Genomic DNA, 22,010 nt, shown 5'->3' with positions numbered 1-22,010 from the left:
AAAAAACCTTTACCTTCTCTCTCTCTCTCTCTCTCTCTCTCTCTAACTGGATGTGGTAACTGCCTTTGGTCAATGTAAATAAACTTCGGTACTGATCGACCCCGCACAAAGAAAGCTACAAGGGGTGCTTAGATAAAAGAAGGAGCAGCTAGTTTATGGGCCTGTTGTTGACAAGTTCACTGCCTCTGTCACATGCCATTCCTTTCATAAGCAGGTGACCGCTAGTTATGCAAGACAGCGCCCGAGTGCAACTTCCACGGACTGCGCAACCGGACAGGTTCGCTGGCAAGCAGCTGCCTCCCACTCCGGACAGCCCAGGGCGCTTCCCCGGCCAACGCGCGCAGCAGGGCGGCCCTTCAGCCCCCGCGGAGCACAGGCGCAGCAGCCAGTCCGGGCTCCTTTCCCAGCGACGCGTTTGCGCCCCCTTCGCCTCGCCAAGGGCGCCCACCCGCGGCAAAGGTACCCGAAGGGGATCTCGCGGCGATTCGCGCAAGTGAGCGCCTCGAGAGGCTTCGGGTGGGGAGGCGGGACGCGCCGCCAAACAGACGTTTTCTGCAGCGCGAAGGGGAAAGAGGTGGGAGGAGGACCCCTGCCGGCTCCCCCGGGGCTTGACGCCCCCGCACCCACCCGGGACAAGGCGCTTCGCCGCTGCCCCTCTCCCCACGGTCGCGGAAAACGCGAGGTCGCAGCGCTGCGCAGCTTCCCCCACGGCGGCAGACTTCGGTCTCCGCTCCGCTACGCGCCACCCTCTCCCGGGCGCGCCGCGGTCTCGTGGGACGCGCGCAGAAGCGCCGGCGCCTCCTCCCGCGAAGCCCGAAGGCAAGGCGACGAGGCCCCGGGGCGCGCAGCGTTGTATTGCTCGGGCAGCCAAACCAGCCCCGGGCGGAACGGCGCACTGGGGATCTTCATCGCCTCTAATAGTTCTCAGTTCCTTATTAAACTTACTAGACGCCGCCTTTCACCCGAAGGTCCCTCCCTGGGCGGTTTGCGGCACACAGAATCGTACCGACACGCGCGCGGGACTTCCGCACCTGCGGCTGCCTTTTCTTCCGCGGTGAAAGCTTTGCAGCCGCCGTGAAGTTGCATCGAAATCCTGCCTTGCGCCTTGTTTGTTTAATGGCCACCTTCCATGGATGCTTTGGTTCAGATTCCTGCATTGCCGGGGGTTGGGCTAGATGACCCTCGGGGGGTCGCTTCCTACATCATGCTATGTTGCTATGACTTTCTCTAAATCAGGCATCCCCAAAATGCGGCCCTCCAGATGTTTTGGCCTACAACTCCCATGATCCCTAGCTAACAGGACCAGTGGTCGGGGAAGATGGGAATTGTAGTCCAAAAATCTGAAGTTTGGGGATGCCTGCTCTAAATGGTGCTAGAGGGGAGAGATTGCTTATCTCTCGTCGTTGATATTGCAAGCGACTCCTCTCGGAATATCCCTATGAGCAAGGAAAGCGCGCCACTCTTCACCTTTTCTATAGCTCTCTGGGTGAGATGGAGAGGAAGAGCGGGGCGGGGAAAGCTCCTTACCCGGATGTGACGTCGTCAACCCGCGCCAGCTGTCCTCTTCCGCCGACTGTCATGGAACTGCTGGGGGAGGTCGCCCTGCGGGACTCGGCGCTGCTCCCGGGGGGCTTCTGGGCGGCGGTGGGCGTGTGGCTGGAGAAGCCCCAGGTGGCCAACAAGCGGCTGGGCGGCGCTTCTCAGGACGGGGCTTGGCGGGCCGCTCGGCCTGGGGCAGGCGGGGAGGGGAGCCCCGCGAGGGCGCTGGAGGCCGCCTGCGAGGCTTTCTGCCGCTGCTGCCGCGAGGACTTCGAAGCCCTCGGCCTCGCAGGCCCCGGGGAGGAGGAGCTGGAGGTGGTGCTCCGGACGCTCGTGCCCAAGGCTTGTCCTCCCGCGCCCGCCAGGGAGATAGACTTCGGGGCGGGAGGAGGAGGAGGAGGGATAGGGGCGGCCGCTTCGGCCCTGCCTCGCGCCGGCTGCGGCTCCCCTGAGCGAGCTTGGACCTTGGACGGGGGGCGGACAGAGTGCCTTTGTTTGTGTGCCCCTCCCCTCCGTGAAAAAAGCCCCACGGTTTATTGTGTTATTACAACACAAGGCAATCCAAGCCAGATGGGCGGGGTATAAATAATAAATTATTATTATTATTATCAGGTTTTCCGCCATGGAAGGCAAAGCCACTCTGCGGGGCAAGCGAATAATCCTAAAGGCTTGTCCACAGTTCCACTTGGCCCATGCCTAGAAAGCATGGGTCTGAGCAGTTTCCCGTTTGCCCCTCCACTTTCCCCAGGAAAACTTGCTCTTTGATGCTGAATTGGGAGCAGTCCATCCACGGAAAACCCCACTGACATTTGCTCTGATTCAGCGGTAAAAATCGGGTTTCTTGGAGCTGGCGGAAGCAACGGGGCAAGCTGAAGTGTGGGTGAGCCCTAGCTTTGCCCAAAGTGGCCCAAAGCAAAGAGAAAACATTCAGAACATCAAAAATGGAAAGCATTGGATATAAATCACACAGTAAATTCAAAAATCAGCTATGTGTCTGCTCTTGGTGGGCAGAGACACCTTATTACTATAGGCAATGGCTTACCTGTGTCAATGTGGCTCTGCTAACTAGCAGCACTGTGTATTTCTATGTCCAGCGCAGGTGGGAAATTAAGCATTGGGCCTTGCTAGGAAAGGGCTTGAGCATCAAATGGCAAGAGCCTCCACAGCCACCCACAATAGAGTGTTGATAATAAAGCTGGCCTGTTTACAATGTTATTGTAAAGGTTGCAGCAATATGATGTATGCTACGTAAGCCTTAAACACTACTCTGTTTCCCAAAGGTGAATAAAACCTACTGTTATGAAATATTTACAGATATATTTAATGGGACCGTCACTTTTTTGCCATTGGTACAAACCCATGATGGGAAATACAAGATCAAGAAGAGCAATATTTATCAAGTTCGACTTCTGCATACACAAGACAATGAATGGTGGGTGCTGAGAAGATTTTTCACTCTTTTGAATGTATTTGTCATGTGGAATTATTATGGTGTGTGTGGTGGCTAGAGTATAACATTTTTGGAAATTTCTGAAACCACTAAATAAAAATAATGCACACCCAACTTACACATTTAAATATAAGCAGTTGAGTGCTTCCTGACACACCTAAACCTATTTCACTCCTTTGGTAGCATAAAAAGCATTTATACCTGAGGTGGCATACAGGCAACTCCCCATTTATGTGTGGGTAGCACTGCAGGTCATTGCATGTGTCGGCCAAGTGTATGTAACTGTTCTGCTCCCTTCTGGGGCCGAAAACAGCGTATGTGTCAGCAGTCATGCGCACACAAAATGATCGCCACCTGTATATAATTTTTACTATTTACCCTATATATGAAATTTAAAAAGCAGTCCTATCTGTTTGTTTACTCAGACTTACTCTGATAGGGAGTGTTTCCCAGTTGTACACGTAGGACTGCAGCATCAAAAGTATGGATGTCCAAATTAAGGCAAGCAAAATCATGAATACTCCCAATCCTAGAGAAAGAGTGCTCCAAACTTCTGCACAGTGCTACCCATGCACAGTTATCTTAGTTTTTGTCTTTTGAGATGTAAATAAATAAATATATATATGGAAATGGAAACTACAAATTCTGTAATAAGCAAAATAAAATTTATTTATACCATAATGGTCTCCTGCAGTCATGGTATTAAGGGCAGAGTCCACAGCATATTACTTAAATGCTAGTATGCAAAACAGTAATATAGTAAGCCCACAACTTGTGTAGGAGTTACATTCCAAGGGTTTGCCTGCAAAGGCAAAACTTTGCAAAGTCCAGAAGACCCCCGGAACCAACCCTGCGTGACTATTCCTACATTGCTAGGTTCTGGAAAGGTTGGTTGAGGCCTCTGGAAGGCTGTGGGAACTACCCATGAGATCCAGTAAGCAAGGTGGTGGGCTTAAAAACCCTTTTTGGGCACGAAAATCTGGCACAGAAAAAGCTTGTTAAGTAATCTGTCTTGCTTACCCAGCTCTAGGGAGGTCATGCAAGATCTAACGAGCCTTTTGAGATCTCGAGACAGCCCATTCCGACCCGTGATAGAAACTTAGATATGTAAGCTAATCAAATGGTACCTGTCACAGTGGCCGGAGTGGACTACTTCAGAGTAACGACGCTACGCAGCTCTGCATTTTATTCTTTTATTGGTGCTGCGTATTTACAGTGCTCAAGTCATTGCTATTTACACGGAGCGATGTTGTCAGTCGGTTTCAGAACCTCCTAATGGCTTTTGGCGCGTCTTTCTCCAACACAAAAGCTTTGGCAGACCCATCCTCTTGCCCCTCCTCTTCCTGCGTAATTCTGGAGTTGGAGGGATGGGTCTTCCCCCCTTGCTTGCCCCTTCCTGTCCCACCTGGGACCCTGGCTCCTCTACCTTGCCTGAGCCTCGGACACGACTTCCTGCTTCCCCACTGGAATCGGAACTCTCCCTGCTTTCCCCTTTGCTCGGGGACGGGCTTGAACTCAGGAGGGGAGGGACTTCGCGATATCCCCTGTCCCTCACATCCACCCCCCTCCCAAGCTCTCCTTCACCCCTCCCCAGGCCCCCCCCATGTGTCGGTGACGACTGGAAGCCTAAGAACTCAGTGCTCTCCGAGCCCGTTGGTGTGAATACCTCCCCCCAGTCCTGCGAGCCCCCCCCTTCCGCCTGGGCGGACGGGAATCCCAAAAAGTCCGTGGCGTCAGAGCTGGTGGGGGTAAAAACGTTCTGCCAATCTGCTCCTTCCTCTGACTGGGTGGATCTCGGTGACACCCATACCTCATCCTCTGGTTCCTCAAACTCCGCTTCCCAGCGCCATGGTGAGCTGCTCTCCCGTGCCTCCTCCTCCTCCCCCTCCCTTTCCATGTGCCAGGGCTTGGGTCTGTGGGGAAAGAGGGCGTGAAATTCTTCCACCAAGAATTCCTCCTGTATCTGAGTGGCTGGGACCCATTCATTCTGGGACGGTGGAGCATCCTCCCATGCCATGAGGTACTCCAGTCCCCCCACCCCCCACCTTGAATCCAGGATGGCCGTGGCCTCATTGAGTTGCTCCCTGCCTTCCCTCTCCCCCCCTCCCTCGGGGGTTTGTTCGCTGTCTCGGAGCCTGCTGCTTTCCCTGTACGGCGACAGCAGCGATCTATGAAACACTGGATGCACCCTCATGTCCTCTGGCAGTGCCAGCCTGTATGCCACCGGGTTTACCTGTTGCGTGACCGTGAAGGGGCCCAGCCTTTTGGGTGCCAGCTTTTTGCACCTCCCTCTGGTGGGAAGGCCCTCCGAGGACAACCACACCTTGTCCCCCACCCTGATGACCTCCCCTTGTCGCCTGTGGCGATCTGCCCCCTTTTTGTACGCTTCCTTGGCCCTCTCCAAGTGTTCTCTGAGCTGCTGGTGCACCGTCTCCAGTTCCTCTGCCCAATCCTCAGCCTGTGGGCCCTCCTCCTCCTCCTCCTCCCTCTCCCTCTCTGGGAAAGATCTGAGGTCGCGCCCGTAATTGGCCTTAAAGGGCGACACCCCTGTGGAGACGTGCACTGCATTGTTGTAGGCAAATTCTGCTAGTGGCAAGCGATCCACCCAGTCCGTTTGCCGCTGGCTGACGTAGCATCTCAGGTACTGCTGCAGAATGGCGTTGACCCTCTCCGCTTGTCCGTTGGTCTGCGGGTGTCTAGCCGTCGACAAGCTGACCTCCACCTGCAGGAGGTTCATGAGCCGCCGCCAGAACCTGGAAACAAATTGGCGGCCACGATCCGAAATAACCCTTAAAGGTAATCCATGCAGTCTGAAAATGTGATCAACAAACAGTTTGGCTGTCTCTTCTGCCGAGACTGCCCTGGCACACGGTATAAAGTGACACATTTTGGACATAAGGTCCACCACCACCAACACTGCAGTCTTACCCCTGGACGAAGGCAGATCTGTGATGAAGTCCATGGACACCACTTCCCACGGCCTGTGTGGTGTGGCTAAGGGCTCCAGCAACCCTGGTGGCGCTGCTCTAACCACCTTCGCCCGCTGGCAGGTGGTACAGCCCCTTACATAGTCTCGAACATCTTCCCGCACCCCTGGCCACCAGAAGTGTCTCATGACTAGGTGAGCGGTTTTGTCCCTTCCAAAATGCCCCGCTGTAGGGTTGTCGTGCATCTGCTTGAGGACCGTACGTCGAAGCTGGGTGGTGGGTAGGTACAGCGCACCCTTGTAGAAAAGCAGCCCTCTGCGTTCTGCAAAGTCTTTTGCCTGCTCCCTCCCCCCTCTCAGTTCTCTGAAGATGCGGTTGGCAAATTCATCCGCTGCCGTCAGTGCTGTGAGTTCTGCCTCGCTCACCACAGCTGCTCCGCAGGACCATGCCGACGGGGGGAAAATGTGCCTTGGGGCTGGTGGCGCCTCCTCCTCCATGTACTCTGGCTTGCGGGAGAGGGCATCCGCCCTGACATTCTGCTCCCCCGGGATGTAGTGGATGGAGAAGTTGAAGTTCGAGAAGAACTCTGCCCACCGTATCTGCCGCTGGTTGAGCACCCTGGCAGTTCTCCAGAACTCCAGGTTCTTGTGGTCTGTGCACACCTGGATGGGGTGCTTCGCGCCCACCAGGAAGTGTCGCCAGTGCTGGAACGCAGCGTAGATCGCAAGAAGTTCCCTATCAAACACTGTGTAGTTGCGTTCAGGCTGTGTCAGCTTCCTGGAGAAGAAGGCACAGGGTCTCCACTCCCTGTTGGCGTCCAGTTGCAACAAAATTGCGCCCACAGCTTTTTCAGAAGCATCTGTCTCAATGCGTAGGGGCGCGTCCTGCACCACATGGAACAGGTTTTGGTCTGAGGCGAACACTCTCTTGAGGCTTTCGAACGCTGCTTGCGCCTCTGGTGTCCACTTGAACTTCTGCTTGCCTCTCAGGCAGTCCGTGATGGGAGCCGTAACGCGAGAGAAGTTCTTGATGAACTTCCTGTAGAAGTTAGCGAAGCCTAGTAGGCGTTGGGCATCTTTGCGCGTCCTGGGGCTGTGCCAGTCCAGGATGGCCTGCACCTTGTCCTTGTCCATCGCCAGCCCCTTGTCTGACAGCTTGTAGCCCAGGAAGTCCACCTCTTTGGTGTGAAACTTGCACTTCTCCAGCTTCACATACAGGTGGTGCTCCTTCAGGCGTTGCAACACCTCTCTGACATCTTTCACATGCTGCACTGGGTCATGCGAGTAGATAAGGATGTCATCTAGGAAGACCAAGCATTTCCTGAAGAGGAGGGACCCCAGGACGTGGTGCATGAAGGCCTGGAAGCATGCTGAGCCCCCTTGCAAACCGAAGGGCATCACCAGATATTCAAAAGAGCCCAGAGGCGTGAACATCGTGGTTTTCCATTCATCTCCTTCCCGGATCCTGATCAAGTTGTACGCCCCCCTTAGGTCCAGCTTGGTGAAAATCTTGCCCCTGCGTGCCGCTGTCAGGAGATCATCCACTCTGGGCATGGGGAAAGCCACGGGCTCTGTCACCGAATTCAGCCGTCTAAAGTCCACCACAAGACGGCGCTGTTGCGTGTCTTTCTTGTCCACCCAGAAGACCGGGCTGCCCCCTGCTGCCTTGCTTTCCCTTATGAACCCCCGCTTGAGGTTCTTGTCGATGAAAGCGCGCAGATCCTCCAGCTCCTGGTCTGACATGGCGTACAGCTTGGCTGGGGGTATCGTCGCCCCTGGCACCAGGTTGATCTGGCAGTCAAAAGGCCTGTGCGGGGGTAGGTGGTCGGACTCCGCTTCGCTGAAGACCTCCTGCAGGTCCCAGTACTGCTTGGGTATTGCCTCACCCCCTTTGATATGCATGGTGGCCACCGTGGCTATCGGAGGCCCCTCCCCTGGTTGGTGCTGCATGCAATGTTCCAGACAAAAGTCTGACCCAAACGTGATGCACCTCTGGTGCCAACTGATGGAGGGGTCGTGGCGCGCCAGCCAGCTCATGCCCAAGACGATGGGGGGGTCTGAGATGGTGGTGACGTTGAACGCCAGTGTCTCTGAGTGCCTTCCCACCGTCATTCTCATGGGGGGGGTTTGATGTGTGATGGCCCCTCCCAGCAGCTCCCTGCCGTCAATGGTTGCTACGTGCAGAGGAAAATCCAACTGCAAAAGCTGGATTTGGTGCTCTTCTGCAAAGCTTCTCGAGAAGAAGTTGGCGGACGCCCCACTGTCAATTAAGGCGAGGACCGTCAGGGGATAGCCATTTGGGAGCGTTAGCGTCACTTCTAGAACCACTCCTGCTCTGGGAGGGGTGGGCTGGCTCTGCACCTCTCTGTGCGGGTGGGCGGGCTGGGGCTGTTGTCTGCTGACTGTGCCTGGCTGCTGCCCCTTGTCTCCTGCAGCCAGGCTTTCCCGTTTCCCTGCTGTGGTGCTGCGTCAGTGGGGGAGGGCACCACCGTTCCCGCCTTTCCTTGCCACTCCCTGCGATGTGGGCAGTCTCTGACGAGATGCTGGGGTGAGTTGCAGAGAAAGCAATTCCCGCCCCTTCCCTCCTTGCGTCTTGGCGCCGCTGGGGTTTGAAAAGCCCGCGCGCGCGCGCTATCAATCTGCATGGGCTCCTGGTCCTGGCTGGCTCCAGGCGTGGCCTGAAAGGGTAGTTGAGGGAGTGGCTTCTCCTGCGACCGTGGGAACCAAGCCCGCTTTGCGCGCGTCGCTTGCTTGTCGTTCCACCGGGATTCCTGCCTCACCCCCACCGCCAGAGCTGCTTTGCTCAGCTGATCCATAGTACTGGGCTTTGGACCTCTCGAGAGTTCATCCTTCACCTCCTCGCTCAAACCCAAGTAAAACGCAGCTTGCATGGGAGGCGAATCCAAAACCCACCCCAGTCTGTGCACCAGCATGGTGAATTTCGCCCAATATGCGCGAACTGTCATATTTCCTTGGCGTAAATTATGCAGTTCCTCCTTAGTCTGGTCCAAATGACTATCGGACGAATACATCGTCCTCAAACCTTCTAGAAATTGTTGGACATTTTTCATGCAAGGATTCTTGGTTGCGATTAATGGTCTTAGCCACTCCCTGGCTGCTCCGGTGAGATGTTCCACAATAAACGCTACTCTGTGCTCATCATCGGGGAACTCATTCTGGTGCAGCTCAAGAGCATACACGATCTCAGTCTCAAAGCCCTGAAACTCCTTCGGGTCTCCATTGAACTTGCTTACAAGGGTCCCTGCTCTCCTTCCTGGCAGCACTTGGACTTGGGGAGCCCCTCCCTCCTTGTTTTTCTCTGCATCCAGCTTGTTTTGGAGGTCTACCGCCACCGCCCTTAAATGCTGCTCTTTTTCCTGGAGCTCTCTCACCTGTTCCGCAAGTTGTAGCCGGTCGTCCTGGACCTTCTTAGTCTCCTCTTTAGCTGCCTTCAATTCTCCCTGCGCCTGCAGCGACAGCTGTTGCAGTTCTAGCTGGGCTTGCTCAGCGATCTGCCGCCACTTCTCCGCCTCGGACACGCTCATCCCGGCAACTCCGAAGTAGCCCCAAAATGATTAGGAGGTTGCTGTCACAGTGGCCGGAGTGGACTACTTCAGAGTAACGACGCTACGCAGCTCTGCATTTTATTCTTTTATTGGTGCTGCGTATTTACAGTGCTCAAGTCATTGCTATTTACACGGAGCGATGTTGTCAGTCGGTTTCAGAACCTCCTAATGGCTTTTGGCGCGTCTTTCTCCAACACAAAAGCTTTGGCAGACCCATCCTCTTGCCCCTCCTCTTCCTGCGTAATTCTGGAGTTGGAGGGATGGGTCTTCCCCCCTTGCTTGCCCCTTCCTGTCCCACCTGGGACCCTGGCTCCTCTACCTTGCCTGAGCCTCGGACACGACTTCCTGCTTCCCCACTGGAATCGGAACTCTCCCTGCTTTCCCCTTTGCTCGGGGACGGGCTTGAACTCAGGAGGGGAGGGACTTCGCGATATCCCCTGTCCCTCACAGTACCTTAAACCTAAGTTATGGTTGCCATAACGGAACATATTTTTAAAAATGAAATTTATTGTTATGATAATTATTTTCATTTCTATACCACTATATTTTAAAGAAAATAATCTCAAAGTGGTTTACCTACTTACCGGTACTGTAATTTATAGAGATGCCCCATAGCAGAGTATTCTAGGAAGCCAGTGTGGTGTAGTGTTGGACTAGAACCTGGGAGATCAGGGTTCAAATCCCCACTCAGTCATGAAGCTCATTGGGTGACCTTGGGCCAGGCACAGCCTCTTAACCTACCTCACAGGGTTGTTGTAGGGATTAAGTGAGGAGGGTGAACTGTGTACTCCTTGGAGAAAAAGGTGGGAGATAAATGCAATAAATAAGCTCTTCTTACCTGCTTAAAGCTGGAGGAGCCAGCCAGATGGAGACATCAGTTGCCAGTCTGGCATCCAGAGATCTCCACATGGTCACAATTGGACCCTCGACAGTTGAAAAATGTGCCTGGCACCTGGGGAATTTCTAACATTGCTTCTGACACTTTTCCCGGCTCTCCATTTATTAATTTTTTTGCCACTCATTCAAAGCTGCAATCGCATAAGTAAATCATGTGCAAGTTTGCAGCTCTGCGATACCATAAATACCAGCATCTGTAATCAGAATCTGTTTCACTATGATTAATAACTTGTGATCCTGAATACGAGGCTTCATTTTTATCTCCATGGATGGAAAAAAAAGTTGAGTTTTGCACAAATGGGACAAATGTTTCCGTCACATTTTGGTTATATCATTTGGTGTGAGAATTTTAAACATGGGTCAGTTTATTTCATGTGAAGGAGTCTGACGCATGTACATAACAGGAGGCGAAGGCTGCATCACACAGATCTAAGTGTTCACAGAACTACAGGCGTCCCACACTCGAGGGTTACGTTCTGGGCCCCCACATAAATAAGCGAAAATCACTTAAGTGGGAAGCACCCTCTAAAAATCCTCTAAATGCCACCCCACCCCCCGCTCCCTCCAATCAATTCTCCTTTCAACTAAGCCCTGCTGTGCCTCCAGTCTCTGGAGCATCCACTGTCATTGAAGCCACAAGGACTCTCCAGCTCTCTCTTGCCATTCCCTGGTTTGAATCTATTTCCGGACCCCACACGTCTACACGGTCATCCGCAAATCAATTGCGCTTAAGTTGGATGCCTGTATCATTCTATAATGCTATTGATTGTCTTACCTAAAACTCTTCCTACAACACATTCTTTGAGAGTGTAAACCATTGTCTTAAAAATGATTTCACCAATTCAAAATTATTTATCGTCCTAATTTATCAGTTTTATCACTGGGGGGGCCAGTGTGACATTTCCTCTCCCCCCCCCATTGTTTTCCTCATAGACCTCTGAATCTCTATTACCCAGAAAGCTAACTTGCGGAAAACATTTCTTCAAAGTTTATTGAATTTTTCCATTAATGTGGTTCAGTTATGCCAAGCTTCTCTCTTTTTAAAAATAGCCAGCCTAAAACTTAAAATTGCATTTAATAGAAATTCGGAAGGTTGGACCCAGCCATGATGACATAGACCCTAGTTACGGCCAGATTGGGTTTGCTGCAATATGTTTCGCATGGGAAAGTCAATGGAAACATAACCTCTGGCCACCTTTTAAATCCCTAAATGGTTTGGGCCCATGATACCTAAAGGACTATTTCTTTCCGATACGAGTCTGACCACCCTTCAGGGTCTGCTGGAGAGGCTGTTCTTCACATTCCCAGGAAAATGGAGGCATGATTGCTTGGGATGCCAGAGATAATATTCTCTATGGCTATTCCCAAACTGGAATTCCCTTTTCCAGGAAATTTGGTTGACCTCCCTTCTTTCAGACTTGTGGTCAAACATTTTTTCTAGCAGGTGTTTTGGCCTTGTCAGACTGAGTAGTTTTTAAGAGACCAGTCCTCTGTAAGTTTTGAGGTTTATCTACTTTTCTTGCCTTTGACCTTCAAGGTTTTATGATTGTATTGATTTGTTTAATGGATTTTGCGGGTGTTTCTAAAAGCATTGTGTCTGCAGTGCAAGAGCAGGGTATATATATATTTGTATATATTTTAAACTAAGAAAAATAGGTGGCATAAGTCCAGCTTGGCATGTCTGTCATTTTTCTACCCTGTCTTGTGATAAGAATGAGCACATACAAAATTGAGTAAGATAAGGATAATTACGTAGTGTGCTAGGCCCTCAAGTCATATCAAAACCTATTTTATCCTCCCTCTTATTACTTTCCCCATTTCCTGTAAACCTATAAAGGTTTAAGAGTGACGGGAAAGTTAAATGAGCATGGTTTCAAACTAGAACTGAGATCTGGATTTCAACAGGGACAAATATAAGATTCTGCACTTAGGCAGGAAGAACCAGAGGGGGGTCTTAAAGGCAAGTCCCCTCAATCCTAGTCTACAACCACATTATACTGTCTCCAGAGCATCTCACTTTCAATAAATCCTATACTACTGAAATAGACCAATCAATATGCATATGTGGAAGTATCATTCTATAATGTCTGAAAATTTAAAACAAAATATTTGTTTCCTTTAGCTGCCGGTGGAGACTACTGGAGACTGCTGCCTCCTGGTACATATGTTGTCAGTGCTCAAGCTCGCGGTTACAGTAAAGTCCTGAAGAAAGTGACTTTGCCTGCCAAGATGACCAAGGCTGGACGGGTAGACTTTGTCTTGCGACCCCTCCTTGGTAAGCCCTCCCGAACTGGCCATGGGGCCGTGGGCACAGCATATGAGCATTATGACCCACTGGAACACTTTGACCCTCATGCTCAACATGCCCAACCAGAACCAAGAGATGATGGAGGGCAGTCTGTGCAGCCGAGAGAAAAACCTTGGTGGTGGTCTTACTTCAGCTCTCTAGATCAACATAAACCTTTGTGGCTCCTTAAACATCACTAAACTGTTCATCTGAGCACACTAGCAGTAAATTGCATTTCCAGCTCTACCTTTGATGATAACAGAAGTGTTTGAATCTGATTCCATTGTGAATATAAAATTGCCTTGCTTTCCCCCTCCCTGCATTTTCTTTATTTCAAAATACAAAGAAAATATTAAAATTAGTATGCTCTTAAAGCTGGATGTAGCAGTTAATATTCCCTAGTACTGTACTTCCCTTGTGCCATTGTTGTTAATCATCAGATTTATTATTTATTAGGACTCTAAAGTACCTGAAGAGAAATCTTTCTGATCCTTTAATGCATTTTCATACATGTCTTAACACATTCATTACTGCAAGTGAAAACACCCTTTAGGAAAAACTGGAAAAGCCTTTTCTTCTATACACATTACTTCTACTTAACTTGGTACATTAATTTCCCCATCTGAAATGGTTTCTTAAAAAATATTACTTAATGTCTACATTGGTTTTCATGTAGGCTTTTGAAAAGTATGAAAGAAGAGGTCCTCATTTAAGCCGGCAATGACAATAAATGGGGTAGCCGGATTCTTTCAGACTGAAAAGGACATCATGCTCTTGCTGAAACGAAGATCCAGCAAGCATTTCTCAAAAACAAGTCATGCCAGACAAATCCCATTTCTTTTTTTGATAGTGTTTGATGGATCAGGGGAATGCTGTGGATGTAGTGTATCTTGATTTCAGAAAAGGTCCCCGCGTGATATATTTGTGAAGAAGCTGGAACAATGTGGGCTGGACGAGGCAACTGTCAGGTGGGTTTGTAGCTGGTTGACTGATTGAGCCGAAAGAGTGCTGATGAATGAATGGGTTTTCCATCCTGGGTTTTCTGAAGCTTTTATGTTCATGCCATCGTCTCCTCCTCTTGTTTTTTAATTCAGATGGAATTACTGAGGAAAGTGCTTCTGGTAGTTTTTGAGACCCACCAGCTGCCCAACAGTTTGTGTCAGAGCACATCCCATAAGGATAGGGAAGCAAATATTGGGAATAAGGGTCCCAGATAGATAGATACAGGAAGGAGCCAGGCCATGATTTCAGCTCAGTACTGTTTAATTGTTTGTGTTCTGGATAGGACAAGGTGTATTTGTGTTCACTCCTGACCTTGTCATCATGCATCACAAGGGAAGCAATGAAGATGCAAATATGGGGTGTGTGTATATGGAGGGGGATTTTTTCTCTCACTAAACGTTGCTGTTTTGAACGCTCAGGAAATGCAAATCCCCTGATGCAAGAATCCTAGCTTGAGAAAGGACATCTGGATGACATACAAGCCAGCTTCCCAAAAATAAAACCATATAATAAATAAATGCAATGCAAACTTGCGCACACCTCTCTCTGGCCAAGTGAGAAAATGCACAGAAACATTTGAGCCTCTTCAGGTTGCAACAAAGCTGATGTGAGCACATATGGACGGGGTTTTCTCAGGCATGGAAGCAGACAGGTCAGCTAGAAGGGAGGGAGCAGGCCCAGGTGGCCCCAACATGTGGCCTAAAGGGGCCAGAAGGAGGCACTCCGGGAAAGCCAAAGGCCATGAGAAGTAGGGGGCTGCCACCTCCTGCTCCCAACACTCCCAGGCAAAGCAAGCTGCCCATCTTGAATAGATTAAATTGGGATTTTTCTGGGAGGCAAACGAGGAGAGCAGCAACAGGAAAATCATAATAGGGTTCAACATGCAAATAACGGTATAATGGTGTTGCCAAATGTGGATGTTATTACCCAGGGAGGGTTGTGTTTTGTTTTGTTTTGTTTTACTATATAATGTTGGACGAAATTAGTATAAAGGCAGAGATTCTGCATGCACTTACCTGGAAGGTTCTGGGAATGACTGACTTGCACACTTGTAACTGGGCTCTAACTTGAAACTCAAAAGCCTCCCCCCCCCCGCCAATCCCCGTCCTCCTCGCTGCCACCTCCCAAGAAGAAAGGCATTTTCATTGCATTTCTAATCAGTTCTATTAACCCACTTCTATTAACCATTTCTAAAATAAAAATAAGTTCCCGAATTGCAGCATATAAACCTTTTCAGACTGGAAGCAAGCTTGTTTTGTTTTGGAAATTGTTACTCTGCTTCTCATTCTTCTTCTTCTCCTTCTTCTTAAAACCCTCAAAGCAGCCTTTATCATAGCAAATACAAATTGAGTAAAGCTAATGACCTGGGGAAAACTTTGCAATTCTTTGCCATCAATCATTGTTTTGTAGAAGCAGAGGGAAATCTTCTCATCTCATACTGAATGAACTTCAATGGAGCATTGATAATTTGTTTACTTTGCAATTATCTTCCATCAGTGGAGACAAATTGATTTGAACAATAAAATTGATGGCAAGTGCAGTACAAATGTCGTCCAAAATTGAAGAAAGACATAACTAGTTTCAATACCTGGGAACACAAATTTACTCAAAAATACATATCTTATTTGATAATGTACTGCATTGTGTATTAGGACCAGGAGATTGCATATAAGATATATTTTTACATTTAAGCAGCCTAAAGGTTCAATTTTAGAACTTATTGTCGATGTAGTTACTAATCCCTCATTGGTTTTTAGAGGTTCTTTTTTAAAAAGAAGAAAATAATGTCAATAAAGATGGTATTAAAAGGAAGCAAAGTAATTGAATAGACTTCCTTTTTTATATACAGTAATACAATACTTTTACTGGATAAAAGAAAATGAGATTAACACATTGGATAATAATTGATAAAATATTAAGAATAAAAAGCATCTCAAAATACATACCAACTAAAATGAGGTTTGCATATTAGAAAAGAGCAGAACAATCTTTTACGCACATTGCACTAGGATGCCTTGTGCTGCCTGTGGGTTTTACACTGTCTTTGCATTTTCTGGCTGTGTGTTTTTGCCTGCTCCTCGTTGACAGGGCAAGTGTTGGACACAGCAGCCGTTCTGCTGGAACAGAAGAGATTGCAGTGTATGCAACATTATATTTTTGTTAATTACTGCATTTTTCCATGTAAAAGACAATGTTTTTTGCTAAGAAAAAAATTAGTGAGAAATGGGGGGTCGTCTTATACATGGATGGGGAATGCACAGGTTAAAGAAAACCCGCACTACTTCCCTTCCTGTGGCTGCAGTGAAGAGGTTGCCGGAAACCCCGGAGCGCTAGAGACACCGTCCCTCCCGGGTGTCCAAATTTGGGTGATCTTGGGTGTTGGTGGGGCACATTCTGCTGCTGGCTGCACACACCCACACACACTCCAGGCACCAGCAGGGGGTGCTACGCCAGTGCCAGTGTTTTGACTAGTTAATAAAATATAAAAGTTGTTCTGTTTGATGTGTAAAATATTGATTTCTTAATTTTGGTTTAAAAAAACACACAGGGGTTTTCTTATACACGGAAAAGTACAGTATAAGCATTACTAACCCAACTTGGCCACCATGACCTTCATAATTGTGCTAAATAATGTACATCTTTCCTTCCCAAAAAGGAGAGCCCTGCAGGAGCAAAACAATGGCCCATCAGGTCCAGCATCCTGTTCTCACAGTGGCCAACAAGATGCATTTTGGGAAGGCCAAAAGCAGGACCTCAGTGAAACAGCACCCCCCCCCCCCCCCCGTGCATACCTACCAAGTTCCTGTGGGAGAAATAAGGGACCGGACCAGAAGTAGCAGGCCGGAAGTACCGCTGCCGCCATTTTGGAACTGGGCGGAGCATGCTCAGAAGTGACTTTTGATGCTGCTTTGCCCAGTTCCAAAATGGCCGCCGCGCCAGAAGTCGCACTGAGCATGCTCCGCCCAGTTCCAAAATGGCCACCACGCCAGAATAAACCGGGAAAATACAAAAAAAAATCCATTTTTTCAGCTGAGACCAGCTAGAAAAACGGGGGTTTCCCGGGGAATACGGGAGACTTGGCAGCTATGCCCCCGTGAGTCTTAGTAACTAGCACCCAGAGACATATGTCTCAAAAGATGGCCCTAGGAAATTTACTATTTTATTTCTAATATTTGTATCCTATACAATTCACCATTATTAAAATACAATTGCAAATATTGTACAATTTAATACATTAGCCGTTGCAATCCTATATCCTCTGAGGCAATAGGAGAGATCTCCCTCTCCAAGGTCAGAAAGAGAGCGCCAATCTTAAAGAACTTTGGCTTCACTTTTACAAACCCAGGTGGCATCAAATTTTGCAGAACCTGAACAAACCATAGATGACGCAGGAGTAGCTTAGTAGCCATGCAAGTCTAGACCATGGGGGAAGGCATGAATGATAAATTCAAAAGAATTGCCTTTTTACTACTTTAAATGTCAAAGGAATTTGGGGAAGTGTCTTTAGAAATAACACCCAGGATAACTGACTTTTAAGGAACTCTAGTAGAGTGTTGAATCACAGACACTCAAGGGGGCACCGTTGGTCTTTGTCAGAAAATAGGCTTTGTCACTATACCTAATTAATTGATGTTTTCTTACTCTTTTCTTTTTTTCTTAGGATCTACTTGTACCATTTTGTTTCCAAGGCTATCTTATTTTCTCCAAAATATTTTCAGTTGGACCAGCTCCAAAAATCTTTTTTTCCCCCCAACCAGTAAAGGCTTGTAAATTATTTCCTCAACTTCCTTAGTTGTGGAATTTTGCTGAGACAGGATGAAACAACCGAGAGAGTGAGATATTGAAACTTCTGTGCATTAAACCATGGAACCATGTTGCATGAGGCTGGTTCTAAACATTGCAGCGTTAACATGAACACTGGAAATGGCAAAACCTCATCTATTCCCAGAATCTGCACTTTAAAAGTTCATCAGGCTTGCATTACTAACGTTGTCGACTTTTTGCAGAAATGCAAGATCGTTGTTAAATGATAACAGCATTTCTTTATGCAAACTTTAAAGTCTGGAGGAAAATGATACTTCACAGTTCAAGCACATTTGACTGGGCTAATTTACAAGGTAAACAAATCATTCTGAGCCCTGATCAAAGTGCAGATCTCGGGCCCAGTGACCTGATCTTTAGGTGTGAGAAAGAAAATTGGAGGAAGAAAGTCCCATGCTTGAAGCCTTAGCCATTGGACTTTGACTTGACCTGCCCGCTTAGCTAGGAGTGGTTCCCCCAGCTACTAATATGGGATAAGGTGAAAGGTTACCAATTAGTTGGAGAAGCTAAGAAAGTTGTAAGCAGTTGCTCTCGGTTGTCATTTCAAATTAGTATTGGGCCACTAGTAGGTAGGTTAGAGCGCTCAATGCTTCATTGCACTGCATTGGTTGCAATGATTCAGAGACAGTAACAAGGAGACATTTTTCTATCAGTTTATTGTGTCGGGCTGCTGTAATTTACAGTAGGATTTTACTAGGGAAACCCATCATAATGATTTCTGTTATTTCCACGTCGTAGGTTTCTGCTTAGCCGTGAAAGTAATTTTCTTTCTTTCAGTGAGTTACATTCTTAAGCAGGGTTGTGTTTCTTTTGCCATTTCTGCAGTATACAAAAGGTCTGCTCTTGCTTCATTTTAAATATTCAAGTAAAATCCACGTTCTTGCCAGAAAATCTACTTGATACTCAGAACACAACACCGGTTTTGTAAGTGCCTTATTAATTAACTTACATAACTAATATTACAGATTCAAAATTTTAATATTGTAAACCAGATTCCAAGCGTTATGGTACTATTTTGTGTGTGTGCATGTTTCTAGTGGTGGGCGGGGGGGGGGGAGGGGCCACTTGACCTCCTGTGAGGATTGGCTACACTGGGCATTTCCACTGTGCTGACCTCTCTCCTCTACATCTTGGCAGGCAAAAGCAATGCAGCCAACCGGAGGTCAGGTGAGCACTGCTACCCAACCCTGAGGGTGCACATTTCTGTATTGTTACGCACACCACACTCTCCAGCCAAGGAGAATTTCTGGAACCCCAGTGCATGCCTTGTTTGGTTCCCTTCTAGTGACGGTCACTGGAGACTGGTGCCATTTCTGTGACAAAAGGCTTATTTACACGCATATACAGGCTGAATGTGCGATGGAAGGCTCACAGGTCCTTCTTCCCCTTAGCTTTCCGCAGGGGTAAGAAGTACAAAACTCCTTTTCTGCAGGCATAAAGGGGCAGGGAAGCCAGAGACCTAGTTGCTGGGAGTGTGTCTGCATGAAGTTCCTGTCTCTTTTCCTGCTCCAGTCCCTTGAGTGCTAATTTCTTTTACACTCTTATATAGTGGTGGCTGGCCTACTAAGGCTATTGGGGCGCAGCCCTCCCACAGAGAATGCCAAACAACCCCCCCAAAAAAAATCTCAAAGCTATTTCCTGTGCTACACACATTTTATACTTTTATTCCAACTCTCAGCAGCTCTGCAAACATTCCTGCCCATCTCCCGTTCTCTGGCCAAATGGGGTCTCTGCAGCACTTGGCTAACCCTAATCCAAAAATATTGTTATGGCAAAGAGGTCCCGCTCCTGAGTCTTGAGGCAGGAAAAACATGTGAGTGAACGGACTGCCTGAAGGCTATTATGAAGGCTATCCAGCATTCTCAGTCTTGGCCTAGTAGGGCCACCTTAGCATGCTCAGAACTGTATTTTATTTTATTTTATTTTATTTTATTTTATTAAAGCTGTCACTCATTTGTAGCTAGACAAAAGAAGGATGTTGTTTAGGGTTGCATTTATTTTTGTGAATGGGGGAGGACACTTGAAAGTGCTATTGGAACAGTAGGGGTTCTAGGTGTGTCTCTAGGTTTGAGATCTATAGAGAAATTTTGCGTTCCAGTTTTTCTTAAGGTTTAGATGGTACCCTTCCTGCACAGCACACCCAGGCAAACTTATTTCAAGTGAGACCCCTTCTGAACTAAAGCAAGACACTTTTCACTTTCTATTTGTAAAATTGTAGTGCTTCAGCATCCATAGTAGCTTTGCAAGGGAGAAAACCAGAACAACTTGGCCATGTTCCTGTGAACTTCTAGTAGTCTAGCACGCACCAAGCTGCCACAGCTCTTAGGTGCACACAGACCTTGACAGCATCCCTTCCAGCTGGGAGAGGAGGAATACCAGTATCACCTTCTGCTAGCTAGTTTCTATAACAAGCCTTTGGCCCAAGCTTTTCTAATAAAGTAGATGCTTAATAGACCTGGCTAGGCTATTTACAAGAAACTGTTCTCACCATTTTGCAGTTGCCTCTCTTCGCAGAACTTCCATCTAACAACTGTAAAATCCTACAGTCGGAGGAGACTCCCCAAGCCCAAACTTGTTATGTGGGTGAGGGGTTTGTTTTGTTTAGTTTAGTTTTTTGTTTTTTTAAATGTTCTTGAACGGAAATCCTGCTCTATTAGTATTCTGTTTTGTTTTTAAAAAAACACCCTTCATTTGAAAAATAGCAGTTCCAGAACCAATATGTTTTTTTCTCCCCTCCAAAGTTCCTCTCTGTGCATATCAGAAGTTGATTTCTTGTCTCTGCAACTCATTTTGGAGTTTGGGCAGGTTAGAATTGATTTCCCCCCCCCCTCAATCAGCAGTTTGCAAACCAGATTCCTATTGTTGGTAATCTTTGCTTTGTAGAAAGCATTTTGTCTCTACTTAATGTCATTCTTAAAGGGACCCAGGTGGCGCTGTGGTTAAACCACTGAGCCTAGGGCTTGCTGATCAGAAGGTCGGCAGTTCAAATCCCTGTTGGTCCCAGCTCCTGCAACCTAGCAGTTCGAAAGCACGTCAAAATGCAAGTAGATAAATAGGAACCGCTACAGCGGGAAGGTAAACGGCGTTTCCATGTGCTGCTCTGGTTCACCAGAAGCGGCTTGTCATGCTGGCCACATGACCTGGAAGGTGTACGCCGGCTCCCTCGGCCAATAATGCGAGATGAGTGCGCAACCCCAGAGTCGGTCACGACTGGACCTAATGGTCAGGGGTCCCTTTACCTTTTTAATGTCATTCTTATTGCACCCACACCCAGGAAATAAGGAGGTGGGATAAAAACTTCTTGCCGCAACTTTATTGGCTGTTTACAGGATCTAGCTAACAGTGGGATAATCTTAACGACCCACTATTTCCAACCCCCAGTTGGAATATGCTACTGCTGAGGCTTGAGACAATGGATTTCATCCAGTGCTTGCTGCATCCGCTGAAATCCAGGTGAGCACCAGCCTGGCTCTGAGCCCGGAAGCAGTTATATAACTGTCCCAATCTCCTCATGGCCCCAAGTGTGTTGAGAGAGGCCTGCCTCATCACCCCACTTGCTCATTAGCTTTGGCTGAGTGAAGCAGCTGCACCCCAAGAGAGTCCTGGTAACAGCTCCATCTCAGGAAGATGGTCCAGTAAATCCTCTTCGCCCCTGCAAGTGATGTGTCAGAGGCCTCGCCACCATCTCCTCCTTCTACGTCCTCTTTATCCCCACTGACCCGATAACAGGAAAGAACAAGCTTCCTTCGTTTCCTATTTGTGTGTGCAAAAGCATTTCTAAACTGTTTATTACTATAATAATCTCTAAGCAGTGTCCAATATAAAAACAGACTAATCCAATAAAACATCAATCTAGAAACCTAAACCATGAAAACAGAACCGAAAGAACAGGGACCATGGTACTGAGCTGATTTAGAATACTTGGCCCGTTCTTTGAAGTTTTTTCAGTCCATCCTTCCTAGTTTTGTATCAGCCTAAATGAGACAAAGGATAAATGTGATGACAAATAAAAGGAATGTAAAAAAGGTCCCCTGACAGTTAAGTCCAGTCGCAGACGACTCTGAGGTTGCGGCGCTCATCTCGCTTTACAGGCCGAGGGAGCCGACGTTTGTCCGCAGACAGTTTTTCCGGGTCATGTGGCCAGCATGACTGAGCCGCTTCTTGCGCAATGGAGCACTGAAACCAGAGCAGCACACGGAAATGCCGTTTACCTTCCTGCCAGAGCGGTACCTATTTATCTACTTGCACTTTGAAGTGCTTTTGAACTGCTAGGTGGGCAGGAGCTGGGACCGAGCAACGGGAGCTCACCCCGTCACAGGGATTCGAACCGCCGACCTAGGCTCAGTGGTTTAGACCACAGTACTACCCGCGTCCCAAAAAATGAATGTACTGTTGATTATATTAAGCAATCCTGAATGTCTCCAAGACTTGCTGTACTTCTTCATGGATGTTTAGAGGACTACAGGGCAACACACTGTTGTTCATGTCACCCTGGGCACAAACAGCATAGCTTAGTGGTGA

General features: G+C 48.2%; 2 protein-coding genes across 6 annotated transcripts in view; one reads left to right on the top strand and one right to left on the bottom strand.

Moving 5' to 3' along the window:
• Nucleotides 1–1,673, bottom strand: part of ACOX3 (acyl-CoA oxidase 3, pristanoyl) — a 28,608-nt gene extending 26,935 nt beyond the window's left edge. Inside the window, exon 1 of one of the 5 annotated variants that reach the window (XM_035112267.2) lies at nucleotides 1,528–1,673. In XM_035112267.2, the coding sequence (XP_034968158.2) occupies nucleotides 1,528–1,580 (53 nt within the window). In that variant the 5' untranslated portion in view covers nucleotides 1,581–1,673. Of the gene's footprint in view, nucleotides 1–13; nucleotides 237–627; nucleotides 774–945; nucleotides 1,452–1,527 lie in introns of those variants that run through there. The other 4 variants (XM_035112270.2, XM_035112272.2, XM_035112268.2 and 1 more) reach the window with 4 other exon arrangements.
• LOC118083642 (carboxypeptidase Z) lies at nucleotides 217–14,770 on the top strand. Its single transcript, XM_060279054.1, has 2 exons — nucleotides 217–459; nucleotides 12,501–14,770. The coding sequence occupies exons 1-2, from the start codon at nucleotides 228–230 to the stop codon at nucleotides 12,863–12,865; spliced, it is 597 nt and encodes a 198-aa protein (XP_060135037.1). The 5' UTR covers nucleotides 217–227; the 3' UTR covers nucleotides 12,866–14,770.
• Nucleotides 14,771–22,010: the final 7,240 nt, after the last annotated feature.

Source organism: Zootoca vivipara, chromosome 9, assembly GCF_963506605.1.
Source record: "Zootoca vivipara chromosome 9, rZooViv1.1, whole genome shotgun sequence".
NCBI classification, from domain to species: domain Eukaryota; kingdom Metazoa; phylum Chordata; class Lepidosauria; order Squamata; family Lacertidae; genus Zootoca; species Zootoca vivipara.
The sequence above is the reverse complement of the archived record's forward strand: the minus strand, read 5'-3'. Positions and strand labels throughout refer to the sequence as shown.